This window comes from Colletes latitarsis, chromosome 2 (genome assembly GCF_051014445.1).
Source record: "Colletes latitarsis isolate SP2378_abdomen chromosome 2, iyColLati1, whole genome shotgun sequence".
NCBI classification, from domain to species: domain Eukaryota; kingdom Metazoa; phylum Arthropoda; class Insecta; order Hymenoptera; family Colletidae; genus Colletes; species Colletes latitarsis.
The window spans coordinates 17,181,722-17,203,163 of NC_135135.1; the positions used below are offsets into that span (position 1 = coordinate 17,181,722).

Consider the following 21,442-nt stretch of genomic DNA (forward strand, 5'->3'; position numbering starts at 1 on the left):
CAAATGGGAAAAATACTATTAATATGGCAATTTTAATAAAAATAGCCAACGTTCGCGTATTTACTCGTTTACTAGAGAGCGGGGATCGTGGCACGTGAAACGTCTCTGCAATTCGAGTGCCCACGTAGACGAAACGAACGCTTACTCTAGTTTTGAGCATATACTCTGGTTTCCACCTCGAAAGATCCCAGAGCGTTCGACGAGCCCGTAATTGTTCTAATGAGACCAATGAGGGCCGCGAGTAATGTCGGTCTCTGTCTCTCCCTTCCCCTAACCGCCATTATTGTTTCGTCTCTCGTGTTCTCTCGAAAGCCTCCTTCGGTTGTTTGCTCTTGACTCCTACTTCCTGGCAGTTACATCGTCCGCGGAGGGGTTACGGGGTTATTAGGCACGACACGCGTTATTACGTTGGTCCACGTTAGCCGCGTGTCCGAGCGAAGAAACCAGAGAGAGGGAGCCAGGGAAAAAGGAGACTGTGCGTACGCTCTCGGCAAAAAGGGGGTGTTGCCTCTTCAGTACCGTAGTGAACACGTTCCGTGACGCCTGGCCAGCTCCTTTCCGTCTATTTCACCACGACAATTACATATCGTTTTCTGGCCCATCGAGCAACCGCGTTGTTTGCGATCCGTGGCGACGACGATCGATCGAATTCGATTCGAAAAGCGTTGAAATCTCCGAGTGACCCGTCAGAATGTCTTCCAGATTCGAGTGGATGCTCCTGGCTCTCGGGCTGGTCGTTCTTGCACGGTCAGGTGAGTCGAAAATCCTGTCCACTGCAACCCCGTTACGAAGAATACCCCTTGGATATTCCGTGCGTTTGAAATAAATTTCTCTTTTCAACTGTGAATAGGATTATCGTTCGTTGAGAACTCGCGATCAATGAAGAAGCAACCATCTGAATTCTATCTGGGGATATTTTTCGTAGCTTTTTCGGTGTAGATAGAAGTTAGAACATTGGAATATATATTTTTATATCGATAATTACTTAGGAAGCACAGAATTTTTACACGGAATGTAGTTTTGAATTAATCAAAGGATGAACTGAAAGATAAATATAGAAAATAGGTGATGATAGTGTTGACAATTAACTTTCGATGTTGAAATCTATTTCCAAGTGCAATACAGTACTTTCAATAATTGACAATTTTTAAATTATAATTCATAAATAAAATTTTGTTATTACATGCTCCTATTAATTTCGAGAATATTTAGACAACATTAGACATGACTCATTGAATAACCGGTTACTAGAGCATGAGTAAACCTAAGTACGTAATTTCTTTATTAGAATCTCCACTTGAAACATTACCATTTGTATTCTCTTACTCAAGTTATTATTCTTTATTGCTAGTTTTATTGCCTCGTTATGTGATATTATTATCATTTTGTCAGACGTATTGTTACCATCTATTATCATAATTTGCTCAACACCAATAATAATAATTTCCATAACAATCGTGATTAAAGTTAATTACAACGATTTTCGTTACGTTTTGCATAGTTTTTATATTTTTTTCGTATTTGCAAAACAACGAAGATCGTTTGATTCTTGATGCGAAGTAACCAGTTACATAATTATTGCATTCTTACGAGTTTCCGTGATCCGCGATAGAAAATAAAATGAGTAATCTTTCAGGAATGAGATACATTATGATATTATTACAGTTCTCAAGAAACGTGTTCAAACGTTACGTAAGCAATTCTTGCAAAAATTCTATCGCAAGAAACGTGATATAAAAAACTCAATAAACGCACGTAAAGTATAAGTACAAATTAAAAAATAATTTAATCCGACACAAGTATTCAAAATTTTTTGATCGTTCTTTCAGTAATTCTTTGGCAAAGATAGTAGTTTTTATTTTAACTAAATATTGTATCATATTTTCTATGTAAAACATAATTTTTATATAAAACATCTTTTTATGGAACGCACACTTTAGTAGTTATTCTGGGTAGACAAGTTACGTAACTCACCCTGTATATTTAATCTTGCACTCGTGTTGGGCTAAATTGTATTTTGATTTGCATGCATAGTGCGACGCGACAGTAATCGTGATTAAAATAGGAATAAGAAAATTACTATATAAGGAGATAACAAGGAAATAATTCGTAATGCATCCGATAGGTTCGGCTTTAAAATGCTGGGATTGTGCATCCAATATGAACGCTTTGTGCGGTGACCCAATGAATATCACGGAACATCAATCGACTTTTCATACGAAAATATGTGAAAGTGGCTACTTTGAAACATCGAAGCCGATATGCCGAAAAATCGTGAAAAGAGGTAAAAGAATTTACTTTGTAAATATTCAAACGATCAAACAAAAAGTCAACAAATCCCATCTCCCCGCATTATTTGATGTTATTTCCTGAAAAATGTTACTATTGACTTCGAAGTCCCATTATGATTTCAAATTTCATGAATCTGATCTATAAATCTGTTTACGAATGAAACGTGTATAGAACTTATTTTTTTTAGATGTATTATGACAATCACTATTCTTTCGTTTTAATTTTGTTGAACAATGCTACATTCTGTTATTAATTTTTATAACAGATCAAACTCAACCGGTAAAATTTAGTAAAAAGATTTTTTGTACATCGACTTCAATCGACTATATTTGTTGGAATTTGTTTGCAGCCAAGGTTTCTTGGCATCAGTCATAAAATTAACGATACGCTGCAGGATCGTGATCATGATCCTTACGTGTACGATGACGCATTCGTTGCATGAAATCGTCGCATTACCCGATGATCATCGTCTTCGAACCGATTGTTGTGGCGCGCAGTGTCGCGTCCGTGAGTCATGGCACTCGTTCCTTTGCCATAATTGCGATAATTGTCTGCCATCAAGGTCGAAACCACACCCGCGTTAGAGAAAAATCACTCGCCGGTGTAGGTTCATGAATATTGAGGTTAATCGCGTTAACGTGACTGGAATTACGGGATTAACGACGCACGTATTCACGTATGTGGAAACAAAACAAGCGGAATATTACTGCCCACGATACCATTTTAGTCTATTCCATTGTCGATTAATTTTATTAAAATCACACGTTAACGTTCTTTGGAACGAATAAATAAATAAATTATCGGAGTATGCATAATTCAGTTAAGAATAATTATACCGCGTAAAGAAAAGCAAACGTTTCGCAGTAATTGATGCATAATATGCTGCAAGAAGATATGCAAAATTTCCTATGCAAAAAAAAAGGTTTTGTTCATGACTACAAATAATAAAAATTTTGATCGACAAGTGTTTCGTCAAAATTAAATTTAATGAATTATATTTTTCGCGAAGAAATTGGAACAGTAATTGTGTTTAAAATATTCATTCAAAGGAAGTGGTTCCAATTATTTGTGGTTTTTACTAATCAGCCACCTTAAGTTACGGAACGATATTCACCTGCGTCGTTCCTCGTTATCGTTGTAGAATTTCTGTAAACGATCGCCGTGGTGCGTGTGTTTCACATTATTAATCACTATACAAAAGAACCAGGTTTTATTTGCATGCACAATGCCATAATTACTTCCGGAGAATCTTGGTACACTTTGAATCACGAGCGTTACACAACCTGTTGCGCTATATCGTTCAAACAATGCTTTATTCCGGTACAAGCCAGAAACATTGCATTGCGCAGTCGATTGCGCATTTTAACCGGAAATTGTGAATGGACCATTCCACGCCAACCGAAGATAAGGATTTGCCCGTGTAGGCGATAATTGTCCTGCATTTATTAAACAGGTTCGGTACTTGCGAACCTGCTTCTGAAATGTTATTCGAAACAACGAAGCAGATAGTACAAAAAAAATGTGAAAAAACTTAATAATATAGTTAGCTAGTCGATTTTAACTATGCTTTAAATTTCAAAATGTAACAGAATATTGCGAAACACTGATAAATAGAATCCCAAGAAAAACATATGCTATCCTGAAAGCAAAAAGCGGTTATACGAAATACTATCTGCAAATCAAATCAAGTCACGCAATTGTTTTTCTATTATTTCGATTGTAAAATAAATTGACGCAACAATCTCGTGTTAACGAATGCATGAATCACTTTATATCGAAACTGACCGATTTTCTTCTCCAGAAAATGGCGAACGAGTGGTAATACGTCAGTGCTCTACTCCGAACGTCGACGAAGCTGACATCACCGACGGTCCCTGCAGCGCAATGGCGATTTCCGGTCGCAGCATGATCGAGTCCTGCCACATTTGCAGTACCGATCTCTGCAATTCGGCGACGAGTGCATCGATCGTGCAGTCTCTTTACGTCGCCGCTCTGGCCGTCGTCGGTTTTCGTTTCTTCCAACCAAAGTACAATGTTCTTTAATGTCGCGAATTCCCGTCGTGCGAATAAAAAAAATCGTGTTCAAAAGGGGCGCAATTTCGAAAGCAGTAAAGCCAAACTGGTCGTTTAGAATCGTCGCGAGTCGAAATCTGTATCACGGAAGTCTCTTTCTCGCCAGTTTGCAGTGGTTATCGGTTAATAAAGATTGTTACTCCAGCGACGTTATGTTAAAAATCGTTTTACAGGGTCGGGACGAACTCGTTAGTGTTTTATAGTTAGGTACCTTGTAAGTTGCGTACTAAATAGAATCCATTCGACGCGCGTTTCCTTAGTTACGCTAACGCGTTAAAAGCTTTACTTAATTTAATCCTCCCGACACTTTCGCGAAAAAAAACTATTCGAAACGAGGTGTTTACTTTTGTACCATATAATATATGTATATAGATTTGATACGTGGTGACGTGGTTGTACAATAAAGGGAAACTGTTAATTCGGATTGCCTCGTAGTTACGATAACGGTGATTCTTTGGCGAACGTCACGTCACGATTAATTCTTGGTCGATTAATTAAATACGCGTTTAATACCGCACGCTGTTGTAGATAGTACCCCCTTCCTCTCGATTTCGACGCTCTTTTTGATCTGACTAATGGAATCTCTCGGTACTGTACTGTTTCCTCAAAGTCACGAGCAAATTTCGTACAATTAAATTTAATTCAAACGAAATAAGAAATGTATAATATTGCATTAAAGTAATGAAAGATAAATTGCAAACTGTACCATCTACTCTAAGAATATTTTTAAAATAGAGCTCTGAATGTAATTAAACATCGCGAATTATTGGTGAGGACTAGAATTCTCCAAAAATTTCGTTTTCTGAAAAAAGAAATTGTTTTAAAAAAATTTGGGGGCTGTACTGAGATTTTCCTCGTTCTCTCTTTCTCTTTTTTCTACATTATCTCTTATATTGTGAAATTACTTCAAAAGGCAAAAATAAACGGAAAATGTAGCTTATCAGATATCCGTCCAACGCTTAGGTTAACGTGAAATTTTCTCTAACGATGCTTCGCGGCCAGCGAATGTCTGCGTTTCGTTTCAGTAGCATTTCGTTATAATTGTTTGAAATTCTATTGATCTTTAATGTAGATTAGATATCTCTCTGCGAACAGACAATCGCTTCGTTGCTATGTTTTTCTCCCTTAGGATAAAGCACAATCGTCGCGATATGTACTTTGTAAAATTTATTAAATTTATTGTATATCCGAATCGAAACGTTTCTTATCCCCTTCGCGTGCGTCTTTATTTTATTTCCACCTTAACAAACATTTCCATTCGATTACTTGTTTAAGAGGTGACAAGATGAATTGTAGTTTTATTCCTTAAAAGAATCTTTAAAATAGATTTCATCGTTCGTTTCTCTAGAAAAATTTTACAGCTAAATTTAAAGAGCGCGTTTAATTATCATATTTTCTTATTCGAATTGATTTTCTTCCCATTACGCGTCGATAAACATGGAAACTTTATTGTGATTCGTTATAGTAAGGTCAGAACGTTCAAACGTGGCGGTCTCGCGGTTCTTTGTACCATCAGAATCTCTGCGGAGGTTGCCAGACACGCGGAAGTGCATTCCATTCGATTGCACGCGCGCGTGTCTACTTAAATTAAGAAAGAAACAAAAACGACGAGCAAATACAAAGGACGAAATTCGAAGGTTGCGGCGCCGGAGGAGCCTTTTTTCGTCCGTAATTAAATTATGCCACTGAAAGATACCGCCAGACAAGATTTTCCAGTTTCTGACATTGGGATCGTTCGACGCCTCGTTTCACGAAGATTCATACGATTGTTATAAATACTTTCGAGGGCGACGAACAAACTGAGAAACCTGAAAGAACGTGCTTGGATGGAATTCAGAAAGTTTGGGAATGGTTCGTCTCTCTATTAGCTAAGATAAACTAATGATCGATAGTGTGTACTACTGTCGTGGATATTTAGGGCAAAAACAAGCAAAATTTTATTCGAATAATTTACGAGTATAAGGTCTCTTTATGAACTAACAATATAAAAGAAATATTTATTGCGTCGTAAGGACATGCTAAATAAATGGTAAAAATCTGGAACGGATCGATCGATGAATTTTTGAAAAACGCTGTCTTTTCAATGGAAGAAACGTCCATCAACATTTTCTCGATCGTTGTAGCCGCTTTAAAGTATAGTCGAAGGATCGATCGGTAAAATTGACTGATAATAGAGGAAAAGTGTAATAATATGACGGCACTGCGACGGATTAGAAAAGCCCTGGAGAGCAACAAACAGTATTTGGGTGAAATTCGATTCCCTTTTTCACGCGCGCACCACGCGAACGGAAATACGAAACTGATCCCCGCGATCCGACGGAAGTTACGTTCGTGCGCGGCACTGCCATCCCCACGGTGACTGCAATTGAATTTCAAATGCAACGATAGAGTCCTAGAAAACACTCGAGCTCCAGAGAAATCATTTCAATTTCGACTACTCGACGTGGAAAATTTGTTGGCGATCGGATCGCATCTACAGACGCAGCAAGAGGGAAACAGGAACCAGTCCATGAAGATTCCTTTGCAGTCGTTATCGGGGTCGTACGCGAGTAATCTGTGCCATTTGTACTTCTGCTCGCAGCCGCAATCCCCGGTGCAACGGTTCGTTTGCGTTTTTCTGAAACAGAAACGTCACTTTCTGAAACTTCCCTGTTGTAGTTTCAATTTTTTACACCCAATTCAAGCACAAAGCATTCCTTGGTAATTTTCATACGTAATACTGTTACAGTGTGTTAAAAAGTGGACATACAGGACGTTAGCAAAAATCCCTTCAACATTTACGATGACGGATTTTAGTTTCCTTCTAATTGAATTTTTTAATTTTTCAGTTCCGTCGGGAAAAGGAAAGAAGTAATGTTTCAAGTAAACAATTCAAGCACAAAGCATTTCTTGGCACTTTTCACGCATAATACCGTTACAGTGTGTTGAAAAGTGAACGTACAGGGCGTTAGAAGAAATCCCTTCAACATTTACGATGACAGATTTTAGTTTTCTTCTAATTGAATTTTTTAATTTTTCAGTTCCGTCGGGAAGATGAAAGAAGCAATGTTAGAAGGGGAAACAGCCATGTTTACCACCATTTGAACTCGCAGAAGCTGTTAACGGGTAAAATAAGGAAAAATAAGTTCGAGAAAAGTTAATTCGACGACATTGGGACTGGTAGTCTTCGAAAGCATTGCGTTGGTCGTAAAAGGGTTGATGCACATTTGAAGTTTTGTTTGTCCGCGGAGCGATATTCCGTGGTATACTTACGAGCAAACTTCTCGGTGAATGGCCTGTTCAAAGTGCTGCGTATTTACGATGGCACGAATTTTTCCGGCGCTATTGCTGGCCCAGTATGGCGTCACGATTTCCACTTTGGACTCGCAGGCGTCCACTCTGAAAAAAATGTTCAACGCTCGATATTTCAAGATGAAACTTTTCTTTGTGATACAATTATCATTTGCTCGGAGTGGAAAGCAGAACATATAATTCGTGGCACCAATCGAAAAGGGGATGATTCTTCGTGGAGAAAATGAACGAATAATTTTGGAAACTTGTTCAGATAAATTGAAGTCTAGAAATGGTCTACGTTAGGTTTGGATTACGTTTCGTTGGATTTCCAGACTCAAAAGTGCTTTCGTGTGTCTTCGTCGAGTATGATCAGAAAATGGAAGGAAAGTTTTTAAAAAAGTCATGCCACGAGACGAAGTTTTATCATTTGTGTAATCGCGTACCTTCCGCTCTCGTTGTTTCGATTCTTTCCGGGAGACTGTCTAGGATTCCTGGTCTTCCTGACATTACCAAAAAATGAGTCGCCATTAACCTCGATATCCGGATCCAATTCGTCCCGAAAACTAGGACCGCCATCTGGAATATCGTGTTTCCTAGCTTCCCTGCTTTTTCTTCTTCTGCGCGTTCGATGGCCGGGTTCTCTGGTCGGTGAACCGTATCCTGAACTCATCTCAAAGTCACCGTACATTCTCTTCATTAACGCTTTATTTTCGTCGATAAAACGTTCTATCCGCTCTCTAAAACCATTTCATTACGTCAATTTTACTATACACCAGCAGTTGTACGGTCGTTCGCGATGAAAATCGTCCACCGTTTCTTGGTTTAACCATTAATATTAGAAGAACACACGACGTGCAGAGTGCACCATTTAAATTGAGCCAGTCGAAACTAAACTTTTATCGACACTAAATCTTTTGGACAAATGTTAAATGGCTTCCAGGGGGGTTCAAATAAGTGTAAAAATATATTGTACATCAGTAATGTACATTAAAACAGTGGAACGTAACGTTGGAACAAATGTATTGCCTGTTATTATACTTAGTTAGAATAATTACATTGGGTATGCATTTCCGGCTGTTGGACAGAAGAGCTGATGATATTTTTTAATGCATGGTACACCGCGTATTAAGTCTCCTTTCACTTCAACGCCCAGAGCAACGGAAAGCGCGGTCCAAAGAATCTGCAATATACAGAAAACATAATTTAACAATTTAATAATTCAAATAAAATTATCGAAATAATTAATAAATGTATTTACAGGTTATACTAGCCACCTCTGTACCTAATGTATACTTATTCTAATTCTATACATTTATTTTCATCTTTTGATTTTCTGGAACTCAAATTTTTAGAATTTATTTAAAAGCGTATACTAGTACATTTTCTATACAAATCACCTCGTCGCGATTCAATGAAATTTATTTCATAAAAATACATATTTCATAAGCAATAATCATAGAAATCTCAAAAAAGAAAGAAAAGGTTTGGTATGGACAAAAATTCTGCACAAGTCGAGACCCAAACCCACGTTCCACAGGCGTCTGAAGCGACCATCTAGCTAACCCAGACAGGATTGTGGGTAGGACAACTCGAGCTTATGGCTTTCCGCGACATTACTATAAGAAAGAATTTCCCCCTTCTGCGTGCAGTCTGTTATTGTTTATTTCAGAAGTCGTTCGACGCAAAATTCTTAAAAATTCCAAAGCAACAAGAAAATACAGTGACTCACGAATCAGTTACTCTTTATACTCAATTTACTGCAAAGAGACACATTCGCGAATTTAAATGTTTGCAAATATTAAAAGTAAATTTTACATGGAAAGAATTGATTTTAACTCGTTCATTAGACATTTTTTGGTCCTCTCGATTACTATACGCGCTTAAAGTTACAGATCCTGTTTTCGATCACTCTGTGCGTTGCAGAAGCGATCAAATTTCGCATACCTGTCCTTCAATGTGGCACGCTCCGGTCTCGATCGACAAATGTTTGAAAGTTCAGAGATAAACCGGTAACAAAAGTTACGATATCTTAGTGGAAAATCACGGGACTGTGAAAACGCGAGGCACGCAGGGAAGGTTCCTCGATAAAACGATCCTTGGAGCGGATGAACGATCGATATCGAGCAACCACGCCTCGTCGGAGCCCAAGGCATACGTGACCGTTTCGAACTATATTTGCATTGTACACGCGAGGCGAGCGAATGTGCCAAAGAACGAACGTGCAAGCATACAGAACCTGTACAACCCATCGACGAGAGACGATACCTCGAACCAGGGCCGTCGCAAACAGGGGCAAAAGAAAGTACAATTGATAAGAGACATTCGAGTTTGATGAAACTTGATACACTGACAGAGCATTGAAAAATATTAAACATGTATTTTTTTGTTGTGATGATTTTACCTATCGAGTTGCTTTTTCAAAATTTCGTCTACCAATAATGCAAGACAAAGTTATTTTAAATAAATAGAGAAGATATTGTACTGATTGATAAACCAGGAAGTGATTAAATTATTACGAAGCGTATAGTGTAAATATTTTTATATCTTATTCAATGCGTATTAATTTCATTTATTTCCAATTAGTAGCACGAATTAGAGTGGAACGTCTAATTTGAAAATTGCATCGAAGCGTTGGTAATTCTAACGTTGACCCAGCGAGCATGTGTACCTAATGCAAAGTAAGTTGACGGAGGACACTGTATTCCACTGTTGTCTCTGGCACCAGAATATATAGGCACGGTCCTGCCCTCGGCGAGACATAGGGTTCAATTCCACCTACGCGATATATGAACGATAAGAGGCCCACGCGCACCTATTATTTCAGAAATTATTACTTTAGAATTTATGTTTATATTTATCGCCAATTTCATTTGAAACAGCTATGCAATTCAAGACGAAGTAAAAAATTATGGAACAACAGAGAAGTTTCCTACAATGTGTGTCGCAAATAGAGGAAACGTATTTGAAACACCAGTTTGTTCAAGATAAATAAAAAATTAATTGGAAACACGGGAACAAATAAAATAGCGACTCGGTACGATCGACAGTTACAAAAATAACAAACGATCTGTATTTTTTAAAGAAATTCGACGCCAGCAAAATGATAACATAAACCCCTTCTAATATCGTGTGGACCATTTCGTGCTTTAGTTTCGTTAAAATCAATCGATCGCAAACCTGATCGATTCGGTGCAAAATGGAAGCCCCCACAAACAAACCTTGCTCCACATTTTCGATTCATTTTTGAAGAACGAATTATTTTGTGTACCGTGGATTACACGACACCGTATATACGATGGGATTTAGCAACGTTCCCTGGACACCCACGATCGACCGCAAGGACGTTTCCAACGAGGAAACAATCGTTTCGTAGGAAGACTGACATGGCGGTTAACGCTGAACTTAAAAGGAGTAATCGGAATGTGTACGAATGAAAACAACAAACGCGTATCGTAGGATTGTAATTTTTAAATATTTTCTTTTCTCTATCAATAGTCAATTACTTCGTTTTAAAGAGATGAGTCACGAAATTGATCAGATACTTCTCTTTATTAAAGTGTTTTTAAAATTACTGGTTCCGTATTTTAAATTAGTTTGAAATTCCTAGAAATACGCGTGTAGTATTTTTGCGTTAACTGATCGATTTTAAATTATTTCTTTGTCACGAACCGTTCAATTATATCCGTTTCTACGACGGCCACGTAATTTATATAATTTCGACGATAGAACTGTAGATGGATGACCGATTTTCATTATTGTAAACTGCCGCAGAGGTCATCGCGCAACGTTCGCGGTCAACGTCGCGAACATTCACGTAATTGCGGAATTGCCTATAACCGGAAGTCGGCTCCGTTAACGACCGTCGTCCTACACGCGTGTCTCCGTGGCAGCAGACGGTAGGCGTCATTCACCGACTCGACTCATTCGAGTCGTATACGCGAGAAAAGTATGAGCATTGCCCGCCAGAAATGAATCATGCTGCGTGTCCACGCGAGTCAATCGCTATTTCTCGTACGAATTGAATACAAAGATCAACTTGCATGTCACGGGCTTATAACTGAAATGGAGCAACGTTCCCAGTTGCAAATTGATCCACTCGCGGTATCTAAATTCATTTTTGTTCGTCGAATTTTTACAGTAGACGAAGCTTGTATAGTGACGTCCCAATTTATTACAAAAAAATTCATTCGTTCTATATATTCTCAGAAACTTCGTTAAAATTAATTAATTTTCCTACGTCGACAAGCAGTAAATTCCCAGCGTTGGAACTGAAGACCACGGAGACGATTCTATAGACTTTTTTCGACGAATTCATCCCATTACAATAATCACAGAATGGGTTGAACGATCGTTTGATGGAATTAATATAATCCTGACGATGTCGCAAGTAACAAATGTGACACGTTTCGTTATGACCTCGGTGCTCGGGAATTTTTCGACGGATTAAAAACACACGTTTCAGTATACTGCCTATGACCAAAACACATTATAAGATCGATAAATCTGAAGTACATACAGTAATTTATTCAATTTTATTTTCATCGAACGTATCACGTGCCCCAGTCTACATATCGTATTTTGAAATAACGTTTCGAGCCGTAATTATTTATTAAAATGATTCGAATCCTCTCTGGATCCACGAGACGACGCGTAATCGGCCCCATTGAAAACGTTCGCGCGATGTTCGAATCGATTCGTCTGAAAATAATCTCGTTAGCCATTACGGATCCTCGATATTCGTGCGAAGACGACAACTACGTACAACGGCTGGGTGAAAGGAGCAATCATTGGCGCGAAACAGTTTCTAAGCTCGGGCCAGGATCGACATTGAACCGATTAAACGATCACTGGCGCTAATGGAAATCAATGGCCACGCGCGGACGTCTTTCGAAATCGTTCGCGACGCCGTTTTCGATTCCCGTAGCAAATTTACGAGAGTACATCCGTGAACCAGCGACGAATAACCATTTTCCTGCCTCGTGATTTTGGATTCAGGCACGGTTCGCGGATAGAATAACAAAATGTAGCGCGAGGTTTCGCCGTGAATTATGATGTAACGGATATTTCGTTCGCGACGTAAGAAGTGAAATGTAGCGAAGATTCGGTGATTCAACTAGGTCATATATTCTATTCATCGACGTGTACAGCGCGTTTCATATTTGCAAGACGACTCATTGTTATCTCCAACCACAATTTCGACCAGGTCCTGTACAAGGGACAACCGTGTCTCTCCTTGACTTTCCTTTCTCACGGATCGGGGACATCGGTTCGGAAGCGATCCGATGTTTCGATTCTGTTGGTCGTCGTTGTGTCGTAACGCCTTGCAAATCGAACGAACGATTCGATGCGTTCGCGTAAAGTTCACTCGGTCGAAAAATGTTGAAACGTATGCCCGTGTATAGCCTGTGTCTGGTACGAGAACCCTTTTGTCGCACGCTGTATTCCCTCGTTAAAACGTCGCGTTCGTCCCTCGATAAAACGCGCCGAGCCATCTCCCCCTCTCAATATTTATCTTCGTTTTATAGAACCATCGCACAATCTTGTGTGGGACAATTGGATAGCCATAAATAACATAGTGTGATACATTAAAAAACGTATGATAATATCGAGAAAAATAGGGTTAATCTTTCCACTAGTCCAGAATTTTTCAAGATAAAAGTAATGAAATCAACGTAAACGCTCGTAAAAGACTTTTGTCCATCGCGACCAGGAAGTCTCGAAAAGTAATTCGTTATAGATCGAAACGTAAAAAGCTAGCTCCGCTATAGACTAAATTTAATTTCCATACGTTCCTTTTTACACGAACGGAGCATAATAATTTTATGCGCGTTCATCCTAATGGACAACCAGGTTTTCTTCAGTCGCGTGTGTACGTGCACTGCTTTTACGCAGCACGGCAACGCCATTAATATTAATTTACTTGTCACTTTCTCAAGTGGAATCATTTAAATAGACCAGAAAACGAAACTTTTTATTATGCTAAAATGCGTTATTGCGATTTGCATGTTGTTGCGTGTAATTACGACTGGTCACGCGCGATCGACTACACAGGAAACTGGCAATACACTACTGGTCAAAAGTATGGCATCGAACCTTACGTTTCAAAACATTCTACAAGTCATTTTTAAAGAAAACACATTATTAACCCTTAAGTTGGCATACATTCGAAAATTTATGTAATCCTCTATTAGTTCATTATTTTTTAAATGCTTCAAGGTAAAGTTAATTTTCATTTATCAATTTGGTAAAAATCACCATTAAGTAAAATAATTCACTCGAGATTGAGAGTCCACTTAAGGGTAAAATCACGTTGTGAAAGAATATTTGTTACTTGAAAAATTCTTCCATTTTTTAACGTCGTCCTTTCCTACTTAGAATTCAAGCTGTCTTCTTCGCGACGGGTTAGAGCTTTCCGGTGAGGTCAAAGGGTTACCGTTTCAATGCCGGGTGTCCCCGCTGACCCGACGACGGCGATGTCGTGCCAGGAATTTCTGTCGTCGCGAGAAATAAACGGCGACAATGGTAAAAGGGGACGCGATCGGGACACCTGGGCGAGCGTAACCGAGGCACCCGGTGCACTCAGCTGATCGAGCGTTCGCGAGATTCTAGGGAAGATACTCCCGGGGTCACGGGGAAATGTCAACGCCAGTGATATAGACTTTGAACGTTCCTGTAGCCCCACGGCCGCGTTCGATCACCTTTCGAACGATCCACGAATGCGCGCTATGGTCTTTCAAGTACGAGACTCCGCTCACGACGTATTCGAGGAACATAAATATCCACGGAGAACTCCTGTACCCAGCTGTCGCTAGATGCCACGATAAACTCAACGACGCGAACTTGGATTATCCGAACAGGTAACTCGGTTAGTCCGCGGAAACTTTCGGCGAGCAAAACGACGGGGAAAATTAATTCAACGTCGGGAACGAGCACTTCGTTTCGTTTTAAATTCCTATTTTAACCTTTTCTCACTGGCTCGATCGTCTTTCGATCGTCCAACGATCGTTCTTTTCTTTCTTTTATTTCTCAGTACGGGACCGTAGCGATATCTTTAAAGTGTCAAACACTACGCGATCGTTATTTCGTATAAACAATAGTAAGGACAAAATAAACAGTGATCAAGTTTCACCATACGCGTGAATGGTATTATTATATCTTTTGGTAAGTACTTTTTTAATTACTCCCCCTACTAATTTTGTTTTCTCATTGTTTAGGGTCGCTTGGTCGTCAGTACATGCAGATGTCTGGATTTCTTTACTCGGGCCTATGACGCTGTGAAACAAACACCGATGGAGCTCAAATAGGAGGTTCTCAGACACCCAGCGTATTCTCCGAACCTGGCCCCAGGCGATTACCATCTGTTTCGATCGATGCAACACGCTTTGGAAGATACACATTTCCATAATTACGGAGAAGTCGGAAATTGGGTTGCTAAATGGATTGGCTCGGAAGACAGAGAGCGTTCTTTCGTCGTGGAATTCAACTTCTGGCAGAAAAATGGGTAAACATCGCAGCTTTCGAAGGTAAATGCTTTGTTATTGAAGTAAACGTTCCGCAGAAGACAAGAAAAAATATACATGTATCTTAAAAATTTAATTACAGCTCTACAATATGTCCGTTGGACGTTTGGTAAATTCTTTTATCGCGTGTATCAAATTCCTTTTTTGGCTAGAGTAACTGCGATAACAGAAATTTCATTTAAAAAACTAACTTTCGGAAGGTTTATTGAAAGTTGTTCGCTGTGATCGTGATCTTGATACACAGGATCCAGTTTGACGAAATCTACTTGTATATTCTACGATCGTTGCTTGTGTGTGAATAGCACGGTATACTTTCTACTCACAATTCTTCCGCTCTAACAGCCTATGAGTCACACCATTGTTACTCAGCGTTTGTAAGAATTGCATGAACAAAATAGCATTAAAGAATCCGCAGTGTCACGGCTCTGAACGATTGCAATTGCCGACGGTGCGTATGTGCGTAGAACTTCAAGATAATATCGCACTTCGCGAAGTCGCTTTGCATATATCAAATGCAAATCTCGTGAGTAATTGTTGCTACGTCGCGCAGTGGTTCGAAACGAGAAATAACTCTAGTGTTTCCAACGTTGAGGAAATAACTTTTCCTTATTACAGTTTCAATAAAAGAATTCACTATTTGCGGATGTTAAAAAATGCAAAGTATCGCGTTCAATGGATTATCCGCTGGAAGTGAAACTTGCACGAACGTCAGAACGTTTAACAGCGCATAATCAATTGAATTGCAAAGATATCGAAAGTTCTAAATGTCGTTCTTACCGGTATTTGTACGAACGTGCCATTGTTTAGCTGAGGGTAAGAGTACAATGGTACCACGGGAACGGAGCCATTTTTCAAAAAAATTGGTCCTTGAATGGGCGTGACGTGAGCGTCCCTTGGTATCTCTTGGTCCTCGTCGTCGTAATAGTCCTCGAAATCGTCGTCGTAATCCAGGACAGCGTGGACCGAAGTTTTCGTATCCGAACCGCCATCTTGACCGTGAACTCTCGTGAACCTTAGAGAAAAAAACGATTCACCGTGTAAATTTTTAATTAAAAACAGAAATTCCTCGCTTCGAATTTTATCACAGATTTTCTTCGAGATAAGGATGAGTTGATGATAATAATAGTAGATAATAACGATTATTCTTACAGACGTACCATAATTAAAAGTAAAAATACTACTTCTTTTCTCGATCGTGAGCGATACGCACGATTAATAACCGTTACGTAATAATGGGCCACGATTAAGGGCGTAAAACGCACACAAAAACGAAGTATTAAAGAGTAAAGAATTTCCGGAGGAATTCGAATTTAACATCGACGCAGAAGTCGATGAAATACGACGTGACGTATAATTATCCAATACGAAAAACGAGACATTAAGCGAAGGTCTTTAACGATAATTGTCTGTCATTTGGACAAAAACGACGCCTCGATGGATGATCGAAATACATTCGCACGAAATGACGTGTGACGAAAGAAACGGCATCGTAGAGATCGATGATATAATTGCCAGCTCGTAGGAATGATCCAGACGTTCGTCAGAAATTCATTAGGAATGCATGACGCGTAAGAAAAAAACCGTTGAACCGATCGTTACATAAATAATTGCGAGCTCGATTAACGCTACTGTGCGAACCACTTTCGCTGCTTCGACGATGGAATCATCAACACGAACCCATCTATATAGAGAATGTTTACACGCGGGAAAACAATTTTTTAGCGGGTAATTAAACGTGTCAAAATAACACAAAAGTAAAAATTGATGTTGCTGACGTTCGAGGCTCTTTTAATCTTCGACGAATACGAAGGGTATTTTATTTTTAGTGTTTTTTTTGTTTGTTTTTAGAATAATAGTTATTTTCTTTCAAAACTATAATTCACCCGTTGCGTAGTCCAATCTTTGAATCACCTTATCCGAGCAATGGCACACTTTTTGAACGGGAGCTAATTCAATAATGATGACGACATCAAACGCAGATGCGCGTAGTCTTTTGCATCCAAAGAACCAACATGGTATTGCAGAGGAATGCAATTGCTTTCAGAATGGTGGCAAAAGATCATAGATCATCGTGCTTACAATTATGTTTTGTTGTAGTTATCACATCATAAATTAACGCCTTGAAGTGTGCAATATGTCCTGGGATGCGTTGATACAGTGGTTCTTATCCTTTTTGAAGAAATGCCTGACGCAGAAAATGAAACATTAATAATTGGCCATTTTGTATGTTTTATATCGTAGCCAAAGAAACACGTACGAATCTTCTTTTATCAGAAAATAGTAATAATAAAAGCACAATTATTGCTTCAACACCTGTTATTTATAATAGAATTTTCCTATAAATGGTCAAATATTTATACAGAAACTTTAATGAGAATGAAAGTATACATATACTTCACTAAGATATCGTTGTATATCGGTAAGAAGTAGTTAATTTTGAGCAATCAATTCTTATTAACAATAACGTGTACTATAGTGTCCTAGAAATGACACCTTTATTGCTAGGAAATTCTGGCCTTCCAACGACTGCGTGCATTTCTAGCGTCTTATTGCCGCGTCCTCGATAACGATTGACGTATCATAAACCTACGGTGGGATACTCGTGTAATGCAACGACCATGCAGAATCTACGACAACGGGCCCAACTTCCTGCGTCCTTTCCGTTCGCACGCGACACGGTGGGCGACAGTCGTCGTTTTGGGCAGACAGCCACACGAAGGAATTCCATACTTAACAATCACCTGACAGCATTCTCCAAAACCTTTCGAACGTTTTAACACCCAGTATACTCAAACTTTTCGAACCTCGAAGACTCCAAAAACTTCACAGACTTCCGTACTCCCGATAGATCTATCGTTACTTTTCTCATTTGTTGTTATTTATATAGAGTTATCCAAATTGAGCGTCACATATTTAAATCGAAATGAAACACAAACTATTTGAGATATTTCAGGTTTCACTATTTTAATATAAAGTCCACCCAATGGGGTTTAGTTTTGGGGTTGGTTTTACCCAATTTTCTATTATACTATTACATAATTGGGGTTCTATTTCATTAATGGCTGCTATCGTTTGTGGCTTTTTGACATAAACTTTACTTTTTAAGAAACCCCCATTGGGGGCCAGTTGATGTCTCCTCCTCAAGAAATTAGTCGAAAACAAGCTCGAACAGAACTTGAACGTTCATAGTAATCTTCAACAATTCGTACATGGTGTTGCACAGTGTAGCATTCCATGACGATTTGTTTATATTCAGTGATGACGTGAGTGAAACATAACAAAGAAAAATCAAATCGTTTAGCAGTATCAATCGTTGCAAGATGTGACGTTCAATTTGGATAACCCTGTAGAAACGTTTACCCATTCGGTCTGTCAGGATAACTCTCCTGTTCCGGGACTCTGGAGTTCCTGAGATTATCCTGATCCCTCTCCGCCTGGGCTCGTTGCTGCTGTGATTGTTGCAACTGTTGCGATTGCTGGGGCGGCGGTCTCAGTTGCTGTTGTTGTCTCGGCTGGGTCCTCCTGAAATCTTGATTGTAATTCGCGTATCTGGTGTCCTGCGTGGAGGAAAAGGACGTTTGCTCGACGAACGCGTTCGAACTCTGTCGATTGAACGTTGGTTGATGTTGTCTCTGTTGTTGGTAGCCAGCTGGCGGTATGTACGGCTCATTTTGGAAGGATTCTCGGTCGTTGAAATTTGGGGCGGGCGCAGGCGGAAGTACCGCGTTCAGGCGAAGGTTGTTCGCCGTCGAGTGTCCTCCGTTCTGACCGTAGAAGAACGGCGTGGGCGTCGCCGACTGATACGGCAAGGTGAAATTGACCAGCGACATGTCTACCGTTGCGTCTGCAAAAAAAAATATGCATTGTTCTCGAAGACACGTTGCGAAAATTAGCAAAAGGACACGTTGCTGTAGAAAGTTTTCTCGGAAATTACCGTACGAATACTTTTTACGCTGTTTGCCTCTCGCGAGGATCTCGTAATTGCAGATACGTGACGAGTAGCGAGGAACGTGTTAAAAGTATGATTGCACGCACGCGGTTTCAAACCGATCGGATTTACAGTAAAAAAAAAAAAATTAAATCGTTAAAGTATCCTGTTTGCACGAGATGCAAAGGTGAAAGTCCCTTTAACGCGTTCGCTACTATTGACGTATGCGTTGCGTTCGGATAATTGCTTTAATAATGCTGCTTGCGCAACTGTTACGTTTTCGTATCCGACGAAAAAGTTCCGAAAGACAAAGGCGACAGTGACTAATGACGTTAAAGCAAATACGACTGCTCGAGAGAAATATATTTTTTATGAAAAAAGATCCATCAAGAGAAAGAAGGGATAATCGCTTGAGAAACGGCGAGTAAATTAAGATGGCGGTCCCAATTAAAGAGATTTTTATACATTGATCTTAATGATTATTTATTATCGAGGTACATCGATACCTTTACAATATTAAATTTAAATATCTGTAATTCTTATTAGCATACATTTCTTTGATTTTCATATGTGTAACTTATAATTGAAATTCTTTAAATATAGCTATTCAAATACAGTTCCTCGGGGGGAAAAATCGTAAATATCTATTTTGACCCAAAAGAAAATAAGTACAATTTAAAAATGAGGAAATGACGATTAACGGCTTTGTAAAAGAAATCATCGTACGTGAACGCGTCAGAGATTTGCGCGTGTGTACACCACGTGCCACCGGAAGATATTCATTGAATGCTGAAGCGACGCCGATTGCGTCTGTCTACCCGCGTGTCGATAAAATCCGCCCATGGACGAACGAGTTTGGTCGCTCGTCACTTTCGCCCACCAAATTACTTTCTTCGAAGACGTGGTATGTAAAATGTGCTTTCACCGAAAACGAACTCGAGTACCCTCGGTCCTCTCTGCTAAAATGACTGTCTGCAGCCATATAAAAACCGAAATATCGAGATACCGGTACGATGGTACATCAAATCTTTTGTTAAAACTTGGGCGAAATACCAATTAATTTCTGTAACTCCTTTATTTTAGAGTTCTACATCCGGAACGTATGATGTAATTGATCGAGGACGCGATTGTGCTACCAAAATTAAAATTCTGGAGGTATAGTCAAATCACCGCAGTAAAAAGATACTCTCTAAAAACAATTCCTTCTAATTATCAATAATGGAGTCGTCGAGGAGCGACGTCGTAAGAAATGGCGAAAAAAGGTCGGTTTACGAGATATTTGAAATCATTGTATCCGTCAAAGAAGATGCTAAAACGCTTCTCCGTTACATTGTACAGATTTCATAGAAACATCAGCATTTGTTTATTGTAATAATATCACCAATTCTCTGAGTCAATATATCGTTATATAATGTCGTTTAAATAAATTTTATAGTATTGCTGTATATTAGAAATTTTAATAGTGAGAATTGGCCAAAAATATATTATTTAATAAAAGATCAAGATCCATCTCAATTCATTAAACGAAGCTGTATATTTTTGTATGCATTAACCTCTTTAAAATATTATTAAGAGTCTTGGGTCGAAAATTGATTAGTTTAGAAGTTATTTTCAGAAGTTGCGTTCAAAAGCCTCGTTTTGGGGAAAAATGCTTTCGATGATCAGTTTAGTAGATAACTGGCGTCATTGATTCCACTCTAAACGACTACCATAATTGTTTTTGTATGGGGCACACTGTTAACTCCTACCTCAAACTGTCATTAAGGATTGCAAACGTATATAACTAGCGATATCCTCGATTTATCAATCACTCGATCGCTCGTTAGAAGAATTTCATCGACCCTTGTTTCACCAGAGGGTGGACTTACCTGATTCAACGATCCATTCTTCGCGTTATGGTTTGCGCGTGGCCTGGACAGATTCGGCGGAAGTCACGGTCACATGCACCGAACCAAAAATCTCTTCTCTCGCTTTCACTTTCGGTCCAAGTGATCCTCCGGTGTCGAAGACGAAATTTACAAGAAAAAACACGAGCACGAGTGAAAAAGAAACAGAAAAAATTATACGTAATTCGTGATTCGCGAGATAAGGGTGGGCGATAAATCGAATTCGCGGGGCAAACCCGGTCGCCGGGGACGGAACACGTGCTCGTCCGTTGCGCGAAACGCGAGCAGCTCGTTGAAATCACCGGGACGCGTGCGTCACGACGCGCGGAACGCTACGTTGGCGAGCGACAACTGAAAGAGACGCGTTTTAACCGACTGTACAGAATGGGGATAAAGAGAGGTGTCCCTCGATCGTGAAGAGTAGCGTGACCCGCGGGTTTCTCTCTCACTTTCCGCTCCTTCTGTGTTCT

General features: G+C 39.4%; 2 protein-coding genes across 2 annotated transcripts; one reads left to right on the top strand and one right to left on the bottom strand.

The window, feature by feature from the left end:
- Positions 1-403: 403 nt before the first annotated feature.
- LOC143351667 (UPAR/Ly6 domain-containing protein crok) lies at positions 404-5,557 on the top strand. The gene is made up of 3 exons (XM_076783466.1): positions 404-752; positions 2,126-2,284; positions 4,094-5,557. The coding sequence occupies exons 1-3, from the start codon at positions 692-694 to the stop codon at positions 4,333-4,335; spliced, it is 462 nt and encodes a 153-aa protein (XP_076639581.1). The 5' UTR covers positions 404-691; the 3' UTR covers positions 4,336-5,557.
- Spz3 (Spaetzle domain-containing protein 3) lies at positions 5,558-21,309 on the bottom strand. The gene is made up of 7 exons (XM_076783464.1): positions 20,955-21,309; positions 18,519-19,002; positions 15,936-16,170; positions 8,694-8,818; positions 8,082-8,375; positions 7,618-7,743; positions 5,558-6,982 (listed from the first exon to the last, which is right to left on the bottom strand). Exons 2-7 carry the CDS (start codon positions 18,986-18,988, stop codon positions 6,790-6,792), a joined length of 1,443 nt encoding a protein of 480 aa, XP_076639579.1. The 5' UTR covers positions 18,989-19,002; positions 20,955-21,309; the 3' UTR covers positions 5,558-6,789.
- Positions 21,310-21,442: the final 133 nt, after the last annotated feature.